The 22,901-nt window shown below is 46.3% G+C and overlaps 1 protein-coding gene across 10 annotated transcripts in view; it reads left to right on the forward strand.

Moving 5' to 3' along the window:
• LOC137384353 (phosphatase and actin regulator 1-like) overlaps window positions 1–22,901 on the forward strand; it is an 859,907-nt gene that overhangs the window by 499,474 nt on the left and 337,532 nt on the right. For 7 of the 10 annotated variants that reach the window (XM_068058280.1, XM_068058335.1, XM_068058324.1 and 4 more), the window contains 2 exons: window positions 12,039–12,119; window positions 13,508–13,594. In XM_068058280.1, the coding sequence (XP_067914381.1) occupies window positions 12,039–12,119; window positions 13,508–13,594 (168 nt within the window). The remainder of the gene's footprint in view (window positions 1–12,038; window positions 12,120–13,507; window positions 13,595–22,901) is intronic. The other 3 variants (XM_068058345.1, XM_068058270.1, XM_068058289.1) reach the window with 1 other exon arrangement.

Raw genomic sequence — 22,901 nt, forward strand, 5'->3', positions numbered from 1 at the left:
TTCTCATTCCCCCTCAAAATGTTCTACACCCTCTCACTGATGCCCTTTACCCTGGCAAAAGGGAGGCAACCCACCATGCAGGACTCACAAAGGCTGTTGCAGAAATACCTGTCTATTTCCCTATCTTATCCCCATGACTACTAAATTTCTATATTTTGCTGTGCCCTCCCACCTCACCCGTGCAGTCATTTACCCTACGGTGCCATGGACGTGCTCTGGACAGCACTCCCTCAAATTATTGTCACCCTACTGGTGTTCAGTGCTGAAAACTGGTTTGAGAGTGCCACACTTCCAGAGGATTCCTGCACTGCCTGCCACTGCCCATCCTACTGGAATGCAACCAATTTATTTTTGTACAGATTCTCTGTAGCTGTAAGGTGACCCACATGCCGAACATGGGCCCCAGGAAATTCTCAGCTTTCTGTATATCCTCAGTAACTCCAGCTGCTCTTCAAGCTGAGGCCTTTTGAAAATCCAAATATATTACATCATTTACATTACCATTGTCTGTTCTTTCTGTTACTTGGAATCATAGACTGGTTATAGCACAGAAGGAGGCCATTCAGTCATTCGTATCCTTGCTGGCTCTCTGCAAGAGCAACTCAGCTAGTCCCACTTGCCTGCCCTTTCCCTGTCGCCCTACAAAGTTTTTCTCTTCAGATAATTAACCAATTCCCTTTTGAAAGCCACAATTGAATCAGCCTTCACCACACCCTCAGGCAGTGCATTCCAGATCCTCACCACACGTACGTCAAAAAGAATTTCCTCATGGAAACTTAAATCGGTGTCTTCTGGTGTTACATAAGAACATAAGAACTCGGAGCATATAAAGCATATAAGATTTTAAGGGGGCTTGACAAGGTAGATGTTGAGAATATGTTTCCACTGGTGGGGGAATCTCTAACTAGGGGACATAGTTACAGAATAAGGGGGCACACATTTAAAACTGAGATGCGAAGGAACTTCTTCTCTCAGAGGGTGGTGAATCTCTGGAATTCTCTGCCTCAGAGAGTTGGGGAGGCTAGGTCACTAAGTGTATTTAAGGAGGAGGTAGATAGATTTTTGAAATCTCGGTGAGTCTAGGGGTATGCGGAGCAGGCCCAAAAGAGGAGTTGAGACCTGGGACGGATCAACCATGATCTAATTGAATGGCGGGACCGGCTTGAGGGCCTGAATGGCCTACTCCTGCTCCTATTTCTTATGTTCTTATGTATGTTCCATAGAATTTGGAAAAATGAGGTAATCTCGTTGAAACATATAAAATTATGAAATGGCTTGACAGGGTAGATGCTGTGAATAAGTTTCCCTTGGCTAGAGAGTCTAGAACTGGAGTTCACAGTCTCAGAATAAGGGGTCAGCCAATTAGGACTGATTTGTGGAATAATTTCTTCACTCAAAGGGTGTGGATCTTTGAATTCTCTATCCCAGAGGGCTATGGATGCTTAGTCATTAATTACATTCAAGACAAAGATTGATCGATTTTTGGATACTGATGGGATTAAGGGATATAAGAGTAGTATGGGAAGGTAGAGCTGAGGTAGAAGATCAGCTATGATCGTATTGAATGGTGGAGCAGACTCAAAGGGCCGAATGGCCTACTTCTGCTCCTGTTTCTTATTATCTTATGTTCTTAGTGCTGTGAGGGAGGATTTAAACTAGCTGCATGAGGGACCTCCCACTAGCATTATTTAAAGGGCCAGCCATCCAACTTGCTTTGCGATGCTTTTAACTTACTTCTGCAGTGTGCAAAATTTGTGGAAGATTGTTTGTGGAGGTGTTGAAGTCAGTTCGTGCATCCATACAGTGGAGAGGAAAGGATTTTGTCACCTATCCCACACCAAGTCTGCCTCTGGGTCTGCAACATGACAGACAAATGGAGCAGAGGCCACAGAGAGGGGAAGCTCGACACAGAAGGAGAATGAGGCTCTCCAGTGAAGGTCCTACCCACCATGGGTTATTCCAGTGCACTTCTACCTCCACCTCAGCCAGGAGCAATGCCTGAGGCACCTCAAATTAAACAAGGAGTTCGTCGCAGAACTGTGTCGCCTCTTTCAACAAGACCTGCAGTCTCACACCAGGGCGAGGATGATGTTGCCAGTGGTGTCAAGGTCACTGTGGTCGTCAACTTCTATGCCTCAGGATCGTTCTAGGCAGGAGCAGGCAACATAGGAAACATCTCCCAGTATGCCATCCATCGGTATGTGCAAAGAGGCGAGTTCATCGTTTTCTCTCTTAGCAGAGAGAAGCAGGATGAGAGAGCACGTGGATTTGCCAGATTTGCAGGATTCCCAATGGTGCAAAGTAAGATTTGATCCCAGTGCTCACAGATTACCCAAAGGGGGTCGAGGAGTCACAGTGCTTTAAAGCTGTTTATTGAGAAGTGACATTTCAAATATAACACATAGAATCAGAATAGACATAGTAGCCATGCGACCTGTAACAGATGAAGACAGTTTACCGGTCCAGATCAAATGAATGGCTGATGAACAGAACAATCTAAACATTGTAGCCTGTGGTGATAATCTCATCTTCTTCCCTTGTCTCTCAAGTTGGCTGAGGTATTAAGCCAAAGCTATCATGGATCTACTTTGGGAAGTATCCCATCTCCCAACCTCATAACAATTTCACACATAGGCCTGTTTCTATGCTATGTCCTTGCCTACATAACGCTAATGTGAAAAAACCTAATACACCCTGATTGCATTGTTCTGTGTTTGCCATAGCTCTGGAGCCTTCTAAAGGAACTTTCTTAATTAGAGAGAGGGAGAGAGAGAGAAAGAGCTATTTTGATAGCATTTAATTAATTTCTTTACATTTAATAAGGCCATTTGGCTGCCAATTCTTACAGCAGGGAGCCATCGACTGCATGCGTGTGATTCTGCAGGCCCCGCATGTCAAACAGGGAGAGGTACAGGAATCGCAATATGTAGTTGGTGTTCAAGTAGGCACAAACCATCATTTTGGTGAATGCCCACTATCCTGGAAGCAGATATAATGCCTTCATCTTGAGGCAATCTGCCATTCCTGCCATCTTTGGGTCACCAAGAAGAACCTAGAGATAAGGGATACCCACTCTATTCATGGTTTGTGAACCACCTCTACCTCTCAATCATGAGGACAACGAGCGTGCAATGAGCGTTCAAATGCCTGGTCTGCTCAGAGAGGGCTACAGTACTCTCCTAAGGGTGTATCAAAGTTCACAACGGTCTGCTGTGTCCTCCACAACATCTCTATCATGAGGGCACAGCTAAAGCATCAGGCATTTGGAGGCCACCTCCGGAGGAGGAGACGAGGAGGAGGCAGGGAGGTGGCATCGGGGACCTCTTCATTCTGGAACGGGCTGTCCAGAGCACCTACTCAGACTCTGCTTCCCTTAGGTAATCATTCCTTCACCATCATGGCTCCACTATTCCCCACCTTCTCATCCATCTGGGATGGCCCATCACAACCTCTTATGGGCCACAGTCCTGCAAAGAAAACCTTTTCATAACATCTTTATCCAACAAAACATCTAATTAAACAACTTTTATTGCATCATTCACCATTGTACATTCCCTTATTGCTGTCTTACAGGTGCCTTTGCCTGACCTAGTGCTTCTACACTGTGCTACTCCAGTGACTGCAGCATTTATGGTGGAAGTCTGTTGACTTTCACTGTGGGGAGACTACAGGTGGCCTTGAAGGATATCCTCAAGCAACTCTGGGACTCGAGGGCTCATCTTTGATTGCTCCATTACAATATGGGTGGCAGTAGTCTAGGCTGGCTGGCTGAGAGGCAACAGCAAAGGCACTGCCTGAGTGGCAGGGGTAGAAGCATGAATGGTGCCGGCCACAATGCCACTGCTACTCTCCCGGACTTGCACCTCAACAATCCTAGTAATCTGTTGGAGGACAGATTGCTGAACTGCCGCGAGAGTTGCATTCCCCCTTGAGCACTGGTATCCATAGCCACAATGGCAACAGTCTGATGTGCATGGCAGCAAGCATGGATCTCATGGCCTCATGAGTTTTCACTGCAGCACTGAGACATTGGGTGGTTTCTGCCTGTGCTGCAGTGGAAGCTAAGACAGCGGCCACCAGACCCTACGGCTGGGTCCACAAGCCTCATGGGCCACCACTACCACGCTGGAAAGGATGGGCTCTCAGCTCTGTGTGATTTCCTCTGTCATGCTGGAACCAGATTCCGCCATGCTCCATGACAGTGACAACAGGCTGTCTGGCAGACCTTCCAATGCACCAAATATCTCAGTGTGTATTGTTATCAACATTCTCCTGTAGGGCCGCCCCATCGCAGTCCTCATCTGATTCTCCTGTCCTGTAGCAGTACTATAACCTCTTCCTCCAGTGAGCTGGCACACCAACTATCCTTTCCCCCTAGCCTGGCTGCACCCACTTGTGCCGAGTGACACACACAGGATGGAAATTTGTTGTTGCTGTGGAGGTCCCGACGATGGGCTGGAAAGCTGGGGCTAATCCCGCCTCAGCCGTTCGCGGCATCCCTGGCCACAATTTACCTCTGCCAGGCGACTAATTAGTGGTGGTTGGTGAGGGCGGGGGAGAGGTTGCCGCAGGTGTGGCCATTACCACCGGGCAGCCCCTTGGTGGGCCACAGAATGCCTAAAGAGGGCCCCCCCACCCACAGCCCGCAGTGAGGCTGCCAAGGTTTACGAGGCATTCTCCCCACACGGTGGAGGACCCACCTGCTGCTTGTAAAATGCCAGTGGTGGCGGGAAAAAACCCCGCATTGGGGCGGGAGGGTCGTCCTCCACCATTGGTAAAGTGGCATAGTGACAGGAGGAAGATGGGCACTCCACCATCCCCACCAACCAACACCCCCCCCCCCCCCCCAACCCCCACCCCGGCAACCCCGCACCCCCCCCCCCCGCCCCTGTCTTCTGTCGCCATTTTACAGGTCCCCCGCCTCCCAGCCCATCTCTTAAGGGCTGGTAAAATTCAGCCCATGATGTGCAGATCCCAACTCTACACTGCCCTTTAAAATTTGCATCATGACCATCTCTGAGCTGGTGGCTGTGAGTGTTAGGTCAAGTGATGGTGCTTCTCCATCAGTGGTATGGTGTTGATTTTGCCTTTCTCCTAAGGCTGCTGTGGCTGGGCATTCAGCAGTTTTTGAATGTCTGAAAGCAGAAAATCAGAAGGGGAGAGTTGGGTGAGGGAGGCAGGTTGAGACGGAAGCACATAGTCCATGGTCTCACCATAAGCAGCTTGTACTTCATGCCAGATAGCAGGACAAGGATTTGAGAAGGGTCACATGGAACAAACTATTATCCTCAATATTCTCGGTGACACCAGATGCAACAGGATCTGTCACAACTGGCCCCACAATTCAGTGCACCATCTCCTCTGTAGATTAAGTGACACAGGCGTGCCTGTCCCCTGCTGTGCTCCCTTCTGTGGTGTGCGAACTCTTCCTGCATGAGAGAAGGAAGAATATTAGTGAGTGTGTTGCACAGTTTGGGTGATGTGCCTGCCATAGCCGAATAACTGTAGGTATTAGAGACTGCGAGAGGTGGATGATGCTGGCATCATTGGAAGATTTGTGAGGGTGATGTGGAGCATCTGAATGTTAGGCTTGAGTCCTGACTGCTGTGATGAATTATGGGGGTAAGGTGCATTGAGAGGTTGGTGGTGTGGTGGGTAGGAGATATCATGTGAAGATGCATTCACTGACCTTGACCACCCAAGTGTGGTCATTAATTTTTTTCCTGTATGCTATCATGTCTTCTTGGCCAGATTCCTTGTGTTGAACTCCCTGACCACCAGCTCCCATTCCCTTTGGACGATGTTCCTTGAGGGCCTAATGACTCCCCGTGGAAACAGGACCTCTCTCTTCCTGTTGACCTCTATTACTAAGGCCTGCAGTGCCACATCCCTGAGCCTGGGACCCCTCTCTCTTCCGAAGAAGGGTCACTGACCCGAAACGTTAACTCTGCTTCTTCTTTTCACAGATGCTGCCAGACCTGCTGAGTGGTTCCAGCATTTCTTGTTTTTGCCCCTCTCTCTTCCCTGGTTCTCCACTTGTTTTGTTTCTTGCAGACAACTCCTTTCAGTAGAACACGTGCTCATCTCACATGCTCTTAGGCCCCCTGATGAGCGTTCAGTGAGCCAGCAGCATGGCTGTACACTGCAGTCAGGCAAATGAGGAGGCAGCATGAAATGCTGCCTGCCTCAACAGGCAAGGTTGAGGCCAGATCCCAAATAATGACCCCTGCGCTAGAAAACGGGAGCAGACTAATTTTTAGCTATAAATTGAGACAGTTAAAGAACACTTATGACAACTGACAATGTTAATAATAAAGGAGAGAACAATGCTGAATATAGAATGGGCGACACAGTGGCGCAGTGGTTAGCACTACAGCCTCACAGCTCCAGGGACCCGGGTTCGATTCTGGGTACTGCCTGTGTGGAGTTTGCAAGTTCTCCCTGTGTCTGCGTGGGTTTTCTCCGGGTGCTCCGGTTTCCTCCCACAAGCCAAAAGACTTGCAGGTTGGTAGGTAAATTGGCCATTATAAATTGTCACTAGTATAGGTAGGTGGTAGGGAAATATAGGGACAGGTGGGGATGTTTGGTAGGAATATGGGATTAGTATAAATGGGTGGCTGATGGTCGGCACAGACTCGGTGGGCCGAAGGGCCTGTTTCAGTGCTGTATCTCTAATCTAATCTAGAAAGTACAGAGGAATTGTAGAATGGTTACAGCACGGAAGAGGCCATTTGGCCCACTGTGTCAGTGCTGGCTCTCTGCAAGAGCAACACAGTTCTATTGAGAGTGTGGAGATCTTGGGCTTCATAAGTAGAGGCATTGAGTACAAAAGCAGAGAAGTTACCCTGAATCTTTAGAAAGCTCTGGATAGGCGACAACTGGAGTATTGCGTCCAGTTCTGCTCACCACACATTCGGAAGGATGTGAGGGTCCTTGAAAGGGTGCAGAGGAGATTTACCACAATAGTTTCAAGGATGGAGGATTTTAGTTACAAGGTTAGGTTGGAAAAGATGGGGTTGTTTTTTCTTGAAGCAAAGGAGATTGAGGGTAGCTCTGATAGAGGTATACAAGATTATGACAGGTAAGGTGACAAGGAATAGCTGTTCCCTTTAACTGATGGTACAATGACTAGCGGACACAGATTGAAGGTTTTAGGCTAGAGATGCAGGGGGAATATGAGGAATAACTTGTTTATGTAGCAAGTAGTAATCACCTGGAACACGCTGCCCACGGGGTGACGGAAGTGGAGACAATCAATGACTTCAGAAGAAAATTGGATGGGCACTTGAAGGAAATAAACTTGCAGGGCTATGGGGATCGAGTGGGGGAGTGGGACTGATTGTATAGCTCTGCGGAGAGCCGGCATGGACTTGATGGGCTGAATAGCCTCCTCCTCCTGTGTTGTAACTGTCTCTATGAATCTATGACTCATCATGTAGTACAGGAATTGGAGGCAAACGGTCCCATGATATCCCCTCATTTTACTTAAAAATCTATCCACTTATAGAAGTCAAATACATGCCTCATGTTTTATATGTTTTAATTTAGTATACACTTAGTCCTATATATTATTTATGCATAAAAGGGATTTTCATTTAATCCAGTTAGGATCCCTTGAATCCACTACGTTGTCAATTTTATCCCTTAGATTTAATTAATTACCCCAGTTATTTATAATATATTTATTTACTGTTGCTGCTTGTTTTATATTATTTAGTATTTCTTTTCTCTGCTGCAGCTAATTCTTACTCTGGCCAAATTCCCATTTTTAAAGTCCTCACTCTGTTTGCAATTTAATCTGTTTAGCAGATTCATCCAACTCTTGTCCTCACCAAGCTCTGTGCTAGGTGCTCGAGTGACTATTTCACTGCCTACACAGCACAGACTAAGGCTTACTGTACTCGGTATCCATTGACGTGATTTTCTTTCCGATAGGAGCCAATTTTCTGAGACTCTATTCCTCATGGTGGAGCTTTACCTAACGGAAGCACATATTGAAATTCAGAAGGGAATGGTGGGGGTGGGGGCACACTACAATTGGGAAATCATGGGTATTATTTCTTATTTTCCAAAACATGATGCTGGCAAGCCAGGTTTACTGCTGGCAGACTGCACTTGTAAACTCACCGATCTTTTTTTTGTACTGCACACATAAACTGGCAGGGCTGAGAGGATAGAACAGGAGAATGGGACTGACTGGACTGCTCCGTGGAGAGCTGGCCTGGACTTGATAGGCCAAGTGACCTCTTTCTGTGCCGTAAATGACTCTGTAGGCTAAATTTTTTGGGGCTCCAGGCAGCGGCCCGAAGAGGCGGGGGAAATCCCATCTTAGCCAGATGGAGTCCCCTCCCCCCCGCCCCCGGAGCGATTCTACAGTACTGGGCCGATTAATGGCCCAGCTCCGGGATACCTGTCCCTTTAAAGATGGGAATCCCGCCTCCAAGAGCCGCTGGCCAATCACAGGGCTGGCAGCTCAGTGGTGTCAGCAGCACCACCGGGAGCGATGGCCACTGCCAGTACTGCAAGAGGCCTTGGACCCAGGCCCAGCGCTGGTGCACGGATCCAAGGTGAGTGAGACAGGGTTGCGGGACAGGCTTGGCAGGCCCCGATGAGGGGGTGGGGGGAGTGTAGTGCAGGGGGGAATGTGGTTCAGGAAGGTGCCCTCTGTGGACCATAGATTGGCCATTAATAGGCCACTTCAGGACCTCAATTGGCCTCTGGGCAAGAAAGTCATCCTCAGCCTATCCCGTCCCCGACATAATAGCGTTGCGACAGGGAGGCAACGAGCCCGCCGCTCCCTGCCTCCCCTCACAATTCTCTGGGGCCCCCCACCTCTGAACCCGTCTCAGGAGGATCCCAAAGATTCCGTCCAATGACTATATCTGCTCGGCTGGATTATCAATCTACTGAGATCAGACCCCCTCAATGTGTTTATGATGAGAATCACCCTAGAAGTTACCATCTCAAAGGTAGGTTCAATCCACACTTTTATGGTCCTCACCACTCACCTTGACAGTGTGAAATTTAGGTGGTAGCTAGTCTCCACTCTGATCCTGCCAACCCAGTTCTCGGGACTATGTTAGCTGCTTATCATCATTATGCACAAAAAGGTAAAGTCTTTCTTGATCCTTGTAGCTGTAAACTTGCATTAATCCCTTGCAGTCAGTACCAACAGGAACATCACAGTGTGTGAGATCAGTTTGATGGACAGATTTTAATGTTTGGAATGTCTTAAATACTTTATAGATAAAGATCTTTTGGCAGATAAAAGGTGTTCAAAGAGACAATCATGATGTGTTCTGACTAGTTAAGATGTAACATGCCCAGTCTCGGCATCAGTTGGATCTTACCTACATTGATCCTGACAACATAAACTGTTCTGTCCAATTTTCTTCACTTGGGGCAGACTGTACTTTTTTTTGTTTTTTTTAAAACTCCATTTGTGTATGAATCTTTCACATCAAAGAGGTACCAACTGAGAGATAAAAGCAAGCATATTGATGTGTTCTTTTTAATGTTTTATTTCAGTAATTGTGCTGTTTTACACTGAAGAAATAAGTCAGAATGATGTGATTTATTTTTGACAAGTTTCTTTATTCCTTGTGTTTGAAGCCGAATGGGCATGTGCATGGTTGCTACCAACAGAAAATGCACTACTCGCAAGTACAACAGCTACTATTAATGGTGAGGGAGAACATCAGTTTCAATCTGTGGGTCAGATATAGCTTCCCAAGATCTTGCAATCTGTCCCTCAAAACCCTGACAGCTCAGCCTTATTTGTATATAACCAAATCACTGGTTTGTCCTGGTAGAAATTTATGGGCCTGGAGCTTGACAGTACTGCTCTTAGTACTGTTGCTTCATTGATGGATAAATCCTAAATCTGAATACCAAAATCTTTTTGTATCAAAAAGAAAGAAAAACACGCATTTATACAGTACATATTGTACCTTATATAGTAGGACGTTCCAAAGCAGTTTTGAAGTGGTCACTTTAAGGACTGCTGTCTAATTGTTATGTAGAAAATATGGCAGCCAAATTGCAAACAGCAAATGCCCACAAAACATCAAAGTGATAATGGCCCGATAACCTGCGGTGTTGGTTAAGGGGTAGATATTGGAACTCTTCTTCCAATTAGTGGAATAGGAACTTTTACGCCAATCCAGGAGGGTAGATGGGGCTTCAGTTTAACATCTCATCTGAAGGACAACACCTCCGACAGAGCAGCACTCCCTTAATACTTTGATATTCTTTCATGGGATGTGAGCATTGCTTGCAGGGCCCGCATTTGTTGCCCATTCTGAATTACCCTTGGAAAGGTGTTGTTGAGCTGCCTTCTTGAACCACCGCAGTCCATGTGGTGTAGGTATACACACAGTCCTGTTAGGAAAGGAGTTCGAGTTTTTGAACCAGCAACAGGGAAGGAGCAGAAATGTAGTCCCAAGTCAGAATGGTGTGAGGATTGGAGGGGAACTTGCTGGTGGTGGTATTCCCCTGCATCTGCTGTCCTTCTAGGTGGCAGAGGTTGCAGATTTGGAAGATGGTGCTGTCAAAGGAGGCTGTAGTTCATCTTGTAGATGGTACATACTGCCGCCAGTGTGCACCAGTGATGGAAGGAGTGAATGTTTAAGGTGGTGGATGGGGTACCAATCAAGCGGGCTGCTTGGACCTGGATGGTGTCGAAATTCTTGAGTGTTGTTGGAGCTGCACTCATCTCGGCAAGTGAAGAGTATTCTATCACACTCCTGACTTATGCCTTGTAGACGGTAGACAGGCTTTGAGGAGTTAGGAGGTGAGTTACCTGAGAATTCCCACCCTCTGACCTGCTCTTGTAGCACAGTATTTATATGGCTCGTTTAGTTCAGTTTCTGGTCAATAATAACCCCCAGGATGTTGATAGTGGGGGAATCAGTGATGGTAATGCTCTTGAATGTCAAGGGGAGATGGTTAGATTCTCTCTTGTTGGAGATGGTCATTGCCTGACACTTGTGTGACAAAAATGCTACATGCCACTTATCAGCCCAAGCCTGAATGTTGTTCAGGTTTTGCTGCATGTGGGCACGGACTGCTTCTGTATCTGAGGAGTCCGGAATGGTGCTAAACACTGCAATCATCAGTGAACATCCCCACTTCTGACCATTTGATGGAGGGAAGGTCATTGATGAGGCAAGTAAAGATGGTTGCACCTAGGACATGACCCTGAGGAAATCCTGCAGTGATGTCCTGGGTCTGAGATGATTGGCCTGCAACAACCACAGCCTTTGTGCTAAATATGACTCCAACCAGTGAAGATTGTCTCCCTGATTTCCATTGACTTCAATTTTGCTCGGGCTCCTCGATGCCACACTTGATCAAATGCTGCCTTGATGTCAAGGGCAGTCACTTTCAGCTGCACTGGAGTGTCAGCCTGTGTTATGTGCTAAAGTCTCTGGAGTGGGATTATGCCTGCAACCTTCTATCTCAGAGGCCAGAGTCCCACCAGCTGTGCCATGCTGACAGCTTCCACATGTACTCTGACAAACCCAGCCCTACCTCTCACCTCTTCAGTTGATTCCACAACTGTTTAGTCTCTCTGTAACTGTTCAACTGTCAGACCTGGATAATATCCTCCAGCAGAATGTCAGCAACGTTGTGCCTTTCCTATCTCTTTTCCAGGTCAACATGACATCTAGAAATACTTCCAGCACCTGCTCCAGCCAAAATGTATCTCCCTTTTAAGGGGTGCAGGCTGGCTTTGTTACGTAGGTTAGATTGAACTTGTGCTGGCCTGTCACGATTTTGCATGCCTAGTTCAGACATGCAACCTCTTAGTGCTGGCTGCATGTTGCAATCATTTAAATGAGCAGGTAGCACAAAGTTTGCGCGCTACCTGCATTGGAAGCAATGGATGCAGTTTAATCGTGTATTGTGATCGCTGCGTCCGTTTTTAGATATTAACACATTTTACTCCCTATGTATCTCAACACAGTTTCTGTATCTAAATGCGATCTCTGTTATTTGCAGTCTTTGTATCTAAACATAATATCTATTACTTTCAGCTCTGGAAAGAAAGATTTCCTCACGGCAAAGCAGAGAGGAGCTAATAAAACGAGGGGTACTGAAAGAAATTTTTGAAAAAGGTAAGTCTTCAGAAGAGGGTGAGTGAAACAGACAGCAATTATCATACACATGCATCTTGTTCCTGGATTTAACTGCAGCTTCAGTTATAGTGTCATATTTTTAACAGAAAATGCTTATCAGAGTATTTTTTAAAAATGTTTTGACCTTTATTTGTAAGTGATACTCTCCCTTCTTCAGTCTTCCCATGTCACTAAGCAAGTGCAGCCAGGGAAGTAGGTGGATGACCACTTCCCAGTCACTGCAACTTTCAATTGATCCTTCTAATGATTTTCCCTCCCTCAGTAGTTACTGAGGATGTGGCCTCAGTGTATAAGAATCACAACCACAAATCTGACTGTACTAAGGAACAGTTCTTAGTAATCATTTGTATTCATCTTGAAGTTATGAAGGCCAGTGCTGAAGTCATTAAATAGTGTAAAATAATGACTGCACAGGGATGACTTTTGGTTTTATAGTAAAATCTTGATCAGAATCCACTAAGCCACGCCACAAACAGGAGAATTAGAGTTGGTTCAGTGGAAATCTAACACCATGGCACAGTCTCACCTGAAGAATGGTATCTCATGTTTTGTCTGAATAAGTACCATGTGCTTTTATTGTCATTTAATTTTCATCATTATTTTCATTATAAGGATGAATTCAACTTGGGTCACATTGAGCATAATTCAGCACAAATATGACTAAACACAGTTGGATTCCTTCTTTGGGTCTGCATCGTTGCCGATGATTCACATCTACTGCTCAGCTGTTGTGAGTCTTCTGGTGGTAATACAGTCCAATTGCAAGGCATTGCTGGTTGCAATGGGGGCGTGGTAGATCATCATTCGCTGATGCAGGGGCTACTGCCACACACTCCCTCCTGCAATGGTGCTTTCCTGTGGCAATCTGAAGATGTAGTTTTTCAAATTTCTGTGTTCCAAAATGGAGACTTTGGCGCCAAGTGTTTTGGTCATGTGCAGACTGTTCACAGCTGTTTAAGTGAATCTGGCATGAAATGATGTCTTGCATGCATGAGTCCTTGTAGTTTAGCTTTGGCTGCCCGACAGGTCTACTGGCACCCATCAAGCTCTCCATACAGTGCATCTTTTGGTAGGCAACCATCATCCATTCTAACGACGTGGCCCAGCCATCATAGTCAACATCGCTTGAGCATTGCCATGCTGCTTTCCGAATTGGAAAGCTGCAGTACCTATGTGTTAGAGACTCTATGCTACCAATAGATCCCAAGGATCTTTCTCAAGCAATGCATATGAAATGAATTCTAATCTGCGTTCCTGCTTCTGATATGTAATCCAAGTTTCAGCGCCAGCCATACTGCAGCCTACTTAATATGCAGACATTATATATTCTTAGTCGTGTGGCAATTGTGAGTTTGGTGTTTTTCCAGGCCCTTTCCAAATGCTGCAGCAGCACTACCAACATGAGCTGGTATCTCCTCATCATGCTTCACTTCACTTGAGATTATTGACCCCAGGTAACAGAATTTGTTTACGTTGTTCAATTCAGTGTTGTTTAGTTGTAATGCTGCTTCAGACTGTCCACCTTGAGTCATTGTCATTGTTTTTTGTAGGCTGATTGCGACCACAAATTCCTCTGCAACAGTTGAGAAGACACTTACAATTGACTGCAGGCCTTCAGCTGAATGCACTACAAAAGCTGCATCATCAGCAAACAGGAGTTCAAATATCAGAACATGTCTTACTTGGGTCTTTGTTCTCAATCTGGATAGGTTGAACAGTCTTCCATCTGATCTTGTGCATAGTAATATTACTTCTTTAAAATCTTTATCCCGAGGCAGGAGAAGACAATGCTAAACAGCATTGGTGCAAGAACACAACCCTGCAGTGGCTTCTGCTATTGTCTGTGCTTTTCTTCAAGATGGCTCAATGTAAAGATCATGTCTGTGGTTAAACAACCAGCTCTGAAGTTACATTGGCTCATTTTGTAGGCGACTGAGTACTATCCAGGCAAAGATCTTTGCAACTACATACAATAGTGAAATGCTGCAGTAGTTGTTGCAATCTGACATGTCACCTTTGTTCTTGTACATGGTTACGATCTGGGCATTTCTCATTTCCTTGGGACCTCCTTTTTTCCATATGCTGATGATAAGCAAGAACAGTTCATGATGCAGTCTAGGAATTCTCACCTTATAGAGTTCTGCTGGCAATCCATCAGCACCAGTTGCTTTCCCAGTTGGCATTTTTTTTTAGTGCTGCTATAAAATCTCCCATGGCGGGGGTGGGGGTGCAGGCACATCTAGTTCATCTTTAACTAGTTGGTCAAAAAAGCACATTGCTTCTTCATTTACTGCATTTTGTCTATTGTATAAATCCAGATCGGCCTCTACCCAACAGTCCATAATTCTTCCTTTGGAAGGGATCATTTCTCCCGCAGTAGGACTTAGCGGAGTAGATCTGATGACAACAGGGCCCAAAGCCTCTTTAAGTCCGGCAAACCTTCCATGTGCATCACCATTTTCAGCACACGTCTGGATATGTCAACAGAGATCAAACAGTATTCTCTCGCTGGACGTTTTGGGACTCTTCCCTTGTTTGCAGTTTAATTACATTGCTAGGGGTGTCCATGTACTGCACTCTTTCCTTCTTCTTTGCTTCAATCGTTGGAGATAAATCAGCTTCATGAGCTTTGAACCAGCAGGCATCGTTTCTTTTCCTTACAGCAAGACAATCTTCTGCTGTTGCATACATAGTATCCTGAAAGGATGCCCACTCCCCTTCTGGACTCTGAGGTTCACTGTTAATGGTTTTTTTCAGCAAAGGCGCAGCTACTGCTTGCTGAAATTCCTCTTTCTTTTGGCTATCTTTGAGGAGCTGCACATTTATCTGTGGATGGGCTGGATGTTAATGCTTTCTTGAGGAGCTAGATCCCATTTCCACCATGATAGTAACGTTATTTTGAATTGCCAGGACACAAATGAGGTGATTCCATACTCTCTTGGGGGTACATCATGGCAATTTGCCGAGTGCACACTATGGGCTGGACTTTATGGTCCTGAGGTGGGGGCAGAGGCGGGGGGGGGCGGCCCCATAGAATCGTGACAAGTGGCAGGGGCGGAGGGCCCATCACCGTCCTGCCGCCGCCCCGTCACCAAGCGATTTTGGCGGGGGTGGGATAGGCCGACGACAGCCCTCCTGCCCAGAGGCCAATTGAGGCCCTTAAGTGGCCTATTAATGGCCACTTAAGAACCTCTTCCTGATGCCGCTGGGATCTGGCCAGCAGCAGGGGATGCCTCTGCCACAAGGGGAGGGTGTCTTGTAAAATGAGATGCCCTTCCTGCAGGCTTGGAGGGGTCCTCCTTCATAGGCAATCTGTAGACCACGAGGACCTCCGCCAGCAAAACCTACAACTCCATGGCTCCCCCCCCCCCCCGGACTTCATGCCCACCTTCCCACCCCCACTCGCCAGGATCCTCTGGACTGGCCCCGGTGACCTCGCCTCACTTACCTGAGGCGTGGGTCCAAGGCCTTTGCAGTATCGGCTGTGGTCACTGCTCCCAGTGGCGCTGCCAATACTGCTGAAAGTGACGGGGATCCTATCGTGGACCTCTTAGGTTTCAAAACACCAGAGGATCGCTCTGGGGGGCCATGAAAAGGCCGAGTTGGGGTTTCCCTGCCTTTTTAGCCTGGCACCGGGAGCTCCGCATCCTTCACAAAATCCAGCCCTCTAATTTCCCTCTATTGGTTTTAATTGGCCACCCTCCTCTCCCCACTGGAATTGGAGAAACAGCCCTATTAAGAATTCAGGCACATGCCCATTTGCAGCACCCATGAACTTCTAAAGGAAAATCTGGGGCCACAAATCAGATGTGCCCAAATTCCCAGATCTGTTACTAGTGAGAAAAATGCTGCACCAGACAAACTGAGGATGAAAAATAATAAGGATAGATTCTAGATTTTAGTATTCCCAGTTTGGATCTTTGGCCAGTTGGAGCACATTATCAAGAATTCAGGCAATGAGGTCAGCAGGATTCATGTAGCAGGAACTGCATAGTTGGATCACCCTTGGGAGCCCGCATATGTTTTGACAATCATTTCATCCATTCCACCAATCATTTTAAGATGATAGCATTTCACTTTTATAACTTTACAAGAGAAAGCAGCTTTTTTCAATGGGCGTGGAGGTTGTACCAGTTGATATACGATGAGAACCAATCAGATTGATTGGAATGGCGGAACTGGAGCATATCAGAACCAATTAATCACACTTCTTTCTCCCACTTGAACTTGAGGCAGCAAAGTTTTATGATGAGCTGATGGTTTCTGAGTGACACTGTGTGTTTATCTATGTTTTTCCCAATGCAGTTATACATAACAAATGAGTTGGGAGGCAGTAGCATAGTGGTAATGTCACTTTTAGGGAAGGAAATCTGCCGTCCCTACCTGGTCTGGCCTATATGTGACTCCTGACCCACAGCAATGTAGTTGACTCTTAAATGCCCACTGAAATGGCCGAGCAAGCCAGTCAGTTGTATCAAACTGCTACAAAGTCCAAGAAAAGGAATGAAACCGGATGGACTACCCGACATCGAGCTAGGCACTGGAAACGACAACGGCAAACCCAGCCCTGTCGACCCTGCAAAATCCTTCTTACTAACATCTGGGGGTTTGTGCCAAAATTGGGAGCGATGTCCCACAGACTAGTCAAGCAACAGCCTGACATTGTCATACTCACGGAATCATATCTTACAGACAATGTCCCAGATACTGCCTTCACCATCCCTGGGTATCTCCTGTCTCACCGGCAGGACAGATCCAGGTGGTGGCACAGTGGTATACAGTCAAGAGGGAGTTGCCCTGGGAGTCCTCATTGACTCTGGATCCCATGAAGTCTCTTGGCATCAGGTCAAACATGGGCAAGGATCAGCACCTACCGCCCCCCCTCCCTCGGCTGATGGCTTTGTGCTTCTCCATGTTGAACACCAATTGGAAGAAGCACTGAGGGTGACATGGGCACAGAATGTACTTTGGGTGGAGGACTTGAATGTCCATCACCAAGAGTGACTTGGTAGCACCACTACTGACTGAGCTGGTCAAGTCCTAAGGACATAGCTGCTAGACTGGGTCTGCGGCAGGTGGTGAAGGAACCAACAAGAGGGAAAAACTTACTTGACCTCGTCCTCACCAATCTACCTGTCGCAAATGCCTCTGTACATGACAGTGTTGGTAAGAGTAACCACCGCACAGTCCTTGTCTTCACATTGAGGATACCCTCCATCGTGTTGTGTGGCACTACCACCATGCTAAATGGTATAGATTTCAAACAGATCTAGCAACTCAAAACTGGGCATCCATGAGACGCTGTGGGCCATCAGCAGCAGCAGAATTGTATTCAACCACAATCTGTAACCTCATGGCCCAGCATATTCCCCACTCTACCATTACCATCAAACAGTGTGTACCATCTACAAAATGCACTGCAGCAACTGACTAAGACTCCTTCGACAGCACCTTTCAAATCTGTGACCTCTACCATCTAGAAGGACAAGGGCAGCAGATGCATGGGAACACCACCGCATGCAAGTTCCCTTTCAAGCCACACATCATCCTGACTTGGAACTATATCATTGTTCCTTCACTGTCGCTGGATCAAAATCCTAGAACTCACGTCCTAACAGCATTGTTGGTGTACCTACATCCCAAGGACTGTAGCAGTTCAAGAACGCAGCTCACCACCACCTTCTCAAGGGCCATTAAGGATGAGCAATAAATGCTGGCCTAGCCAGCAACGCCCACATCCCACGAATGAATTAAAAAAGGTTGTTATCATGCCGTTTTAAATTTTGTTATATTTTCCTGCTGTTGTGTGATATGAAGATTTGTTTTCTTCAAAACTGGATGCAGCTGTTTTTTTGAGATAATGAGGATGTTCCCAAAAATCTTCTACCGGCCTCTGTCAAAGTACCACGTAAAAGGCTGGTTAACAAAATTGAGGCTCATGGAATAGTAGGGTCAGTGGCAGCTTGGATAAAAAGTTGGCTTAAGGGCACAGAATAGCGAGTCGTGGTTAATGGCTGTTTTTCAGATTGGAGGATGGTAGACTGTGGTATTCCCGAAGGTTCAGTGCTAGCACCACTGATTTTTTTGACATACACAAATGACTTGGATATTGGAATACAGAGTAAAATTTCAAAATTTGCCAATGGTACCAAACTTGGAGGTGTGGCAGGCAGTGAGGATGATACCAATCAACTGAAACAGGACATAGATAGGCTAGCAGAATGGACAAACAAATGGCAGATGGAATTTAATACAGAGAAATGTGAGGTGATGCATTTTGGCAAAAGGGATAGAGAGAGGCAAAATAGACTAAATGGTACCGTTCTAAAGAGTGTACAGGGATAGAGGGACCTGGGGGTTCATGTGCATCGATCTTTGAAGGTGGTAGGACATATTGAGAGAGTGGTCAGCAACGCATATGGGATCTTGGGCTTCATAAATAGAGGTCATGTGTACAAAAGCAGGGAAGATATGCTGAACCTTTATAAAGCTCTGGTTAGGCCACCACTAGACTATTGCGTCCAGTTATTTTCTATGTCTCTATTCTAAGGATACGGGGTAAACCATTCAGGACTGAGATGAGGAGAAATTTCTTTACCCAGAGAGTGGTGAGCCTGTGGAATTCGCTACCACAGAAAGCAGTTGAGGCCAAAACATTGTATGTTTTCAAGAAGGACTTAGATATAGCTCTTGGGTCTAAAGGGATCAAAGGGAATGGGGCGAAAGCGGGAACAGGTTACTGAGTTGGATGATCAGCCATGATCATAATGAATGACGGAGCAGGCTCGAAGGGCTGAATAGCCTACTCCCACTCCTATTTTCTATGTTTCTATAGTTCTAGTCACCACACTTGCGGAAGTATGTGATGGTCCTTGGGAAGGTGCAAAGGATGAGGGATTTGAGTTACAAGGTTAGGTTGGAGAAGCTGGGGTGTTTTCCTTGGAACAAAGTAGATTGAGGAGAGGTATGATCGAGGTGTACAAGATTAGGACAGATTTGGATAGGTAGACAAAGAAAAACTGTTCCCATTAGCTGATGGTACAAGGATTAGGGGACACAGATTTAAGGTTTTGGGCTAGAGATGCAGAGGGCATGTGAAAAAGAGCTTTTTTCGCAATGAATGGTAATGACCTGGAACTCGCTGCCTATGAGGGTGGTGGAAGCAGAGACAGTCAATGATTTCAAAAGGAAATTGGATGGACACTCAAAGGAAACAAACTTGGAGGACTACAGGGATAGAGTGGGGGAATGGGACTGACTGGGTTGCTCTACAGAGGGCCGTCATAGACTCAATGGGCTGAATGGTCCCCTTCTCTGCCGTAAATGACTGTGTGACTCTGTGTCAAAATACTTAAGTGTAAATTTTTATGTTACCTGATCATCTTTTCTCATGCTCTCCCTTTGCACCTCTTATTTCCTTTTTTGGTTCTTCTCTACGCTTCTGTATTTTGATCATAAGCCTCCTTTTCTGTTTCATTTTAATCTTTATATCTGTAGTCATCCAGTAGCATGGATGTTCTTCCTTTTCCCCTCAAAATAATGTGTCTAGTCTATCCCTGGACTATCTCCTCATTGAAGGTTGCCTATTGCTCCTTTACTGTTTTACCTGCTGTTACGACCAGGTGAGAAAGGTGCCTAGGGGTCCCTCTAAGCCTTCACCTGGTCTTACTGTAACTGCATTTAACTTTGAACACACCGTGTTTTCAGCTCCCCCTTTATTTTTATTTATTTAGAGATACAGCACTGAAACAGGCCCTTCGGCCCACCGAGTCTGTGCCAACCATCAACCACCCATTTATACTAATCCTACACGAATCCCATATCCCTACCAGTCCCTATATTCCCCTACCACTTACCTATACTAGGGGCAATTTATAATGGCCAATTTACCTATCAACCTGCAAGTCTTTGGCTGTGGGAGGAAACCGGAGCACCCAGCGAAAACCCACGCAGACACAGGGAGAACTTGCAAACTCCACACAGGCAGTACCCAGAATTGAACCCGGGTCGCTGGAGCTGTGAGGCTGCGGTGCTAACCACTGCGCCACTGTGCCGCCCCCTTGGTGAATCCTTGTTCACCGTTTTCCAATTATCAGGCAACGAAACCAGCACAAACAGGCTTTCTTAGATTTAAAGAAGAAAAGTTGAAATTTATTAAACTTGAACTTAAACTCTAATTTGGTTGATGCCTACGGATACATGACATGCCCACGCTAGCATGCATATGCAATACACATATGCAAATAGAGACAGAACAGAGCAGAAGAAAAATAAAGTGGAAAGGTTTGAGGCAATATCTGAAGAGTTTTTGTTACGGTTCATCGAGCTCATTGTAGGTAGATCTTGCTTTTCGTTGGGGCCCAGTATTCTTCTTAAACCTTGTTCACTGTAGGAGACTTTTCTCTCTTGGGGTTCCTGTGTCTTCAGTGGATTCAGAGGCTTGTGAGAAAGAGAGGAGCAGACAGGAGTGATCTTCTCAGACCACGAGCAAACATACTTTCAGCCCAAGCTGTTGGCACAAATTCAAAAAACTCAGGTTGCCCAGCAGGTTAGTCATGTGACTAGCTGGTTTGACCATGTCCGTTTGTGTATTCGGCCATCTGAGCAGTCAGCTTGGAATGCGAGCTCCCCCACCTTCAACGTCTGGTGATCAAAAGTCCATTGTGGGTTGAATGTGTCAGGGAAAGGTCCTTTGTCCTTTCCAAGACCTGTCTGCTAATATGCAAATGTCTTTCCAGCCAAGATCTGCCATTTTTTAAAGCAAGTCCTTTCTTCACTTCAACAACAGTTTGAAATTCAATGTCCATGTGGCAAAATTAATATGCCTCATGCTTGGCAGTTGGGAGCCTGCATGACACCTTTACACCCAGCGGAATGAAATGTGATTTGAGAAAAACACATTTCATTAAAAGGGTCGAGAGAAAATATAAGATACAGAAAAAAAATGCATTTCTCTCATTCATTCACAATTCCTAAAACTTATTAAAATCACCCCTTTTTTGGCATTTTAATAAACATGTGGTTCTTTCTTGGGGAAGTTTCTCTTCGGTTTGCCCATTTCCATGGCTGCCTAGGGTCTTTTTTTTTAGGTAATTTTTTTTTCAAGAGTTTTAGTATTGGGCGGGTCTAACCTGAACTCTCCTTCAGGGCTTTGCTGAGTCGTGCAAAGGCATTTGAAGGGGATAGGTGGTTTTCTTTTAACCGACTGTGGGGGAGGATTCTTTGCTAATCTCCCCTTTGTGCCAGAGGACACTCCTGCCTGCAGGTATTTGTACAGACTCCGCTGCACTCTCCTGTGGCACCTCAATGAGGTGAGGCACGACCCTCATGGTTTCTCTGCCCCCTAGAGGTCTTTCTTTGTCGCTGCAGGTTCCTGTAAATGCTGTTAGCAAATCTGGTGGGGCGCTTCTAGTATTTGCATAGAACGATGTGGGGTCTAACTTTTCACATTTTTCAGGGTTGGTTGACTGGATTTCATCCGAGATTCCTCACGGACTTCCTTTAACCTGCCCTCTTGGTCACTTTTTCCCCTTCCCTGTCTAACCTTTTGCCAGCCTTATGCCTGCCTGTCCCTTTTTGTTCTCGGCGGCAGTCTCTTACAGTTCACCAGCCCTCTCCTGCAGGATCTTCCTAACACTAGTACAGGAGTTAGGGGTGCAGGTTTCACTGTAGGCTGGTGTTTCCCCTCAATCTTGCACATGGGGCAACCCCTGCAGTATTCCACCACATTTCTGTGGAGTTTAGGCCAGTCAAACTGCTGTCTTATGCGGGCTTTTGTCTTTCGTATACCGACATGTATAGCCAGTATAGTCCTGTGGGCCCTTCTTAATATTTGTCTCTGATACCTCTGTGGCACCACTAACTGGTGAACTGCTGTCCACTCCTTGCTCTCAGGTCTGGGAGGAGAACTCAATTTCCTCATCAGTACATCGTTCATTAAATAGTAGCAAACAGGGACTCCCTCTGCTTCACTTTCAGACTGGGCAGCCTGTGCTAACTCTCACAATACTGGGTCGGCTCGCTGAGCCTCAACTAGGGAAAATCCATTTAACACATTCCCTGGGTCTCCTAACTTTCCAAAAAAAGTCTCGGACAGGCGATCTCATGGTCATCTGCCAGCAGTGCTAGTGCAGTCTCCTCTGGGGGAGCTGGTTTGCTCACGCCTGATCCACTGCACATTCAGGGAAACTGCAGGGGTCCGTCTCCCGCCACTGCCCTGTCTCTCTGACCTCCTGCGATTTTTCTTTCACTACTGGGGGGGCTACCATCTTCACCCCCGCCAGATCATTACCTAGGAGCAGGTCAACCCCGTCCACAGGCAAACTATGGACAATCCCTACAGTCACCAGTCCTGAAACTAGGTCGCACTCCAGGTGCACCTGGTATACAGGTACAAGCATACACTGCCTCGTAGCCTCTGTGTCCCTGGGAATTACTATGGGCTTGCTTGCCCCACTTGAGTGGTATGGGGTTACTTTCCCTTCAGACACAAAACCCTGAAAACCTTCAGGAATCCTGTTAAATTTTCCTGCACTTGCAGCCATAAGCTTCCTGGGTCTCACTCTTACTGCTGTTAAAGCCACAGCTTGTCCTGCTGTGATTTCTATCAGGTTCACTTCTTCACTGAGCGGGTGTGCCCTGATTAATTCTGCAGGTTTTCCCTTTCATTTGCAGCAGTCAGCTTTTAAATGCCCTGCTTTATTACAATGGAAGCACACAGGTCTCCGGGTCTCACTCCTGCTCACAGCACCTTACTTTTTG

The sequence above is a fragment of the Heterodontus francisci genome, chromosome 2, assembly GCF_036365525.1.
Source record: "Heterodontus francisci isolate sHetFra1 chromosome 2, sHetFra1.hap1, whole genome shotgun sequence".
Lineage (NCBI taxonomy): Eukaryota > Metazoa > Chordata > Chondrichthyes > Heterodontiformes > Heterodontidae > Heterodontus > Heterodontus francisci.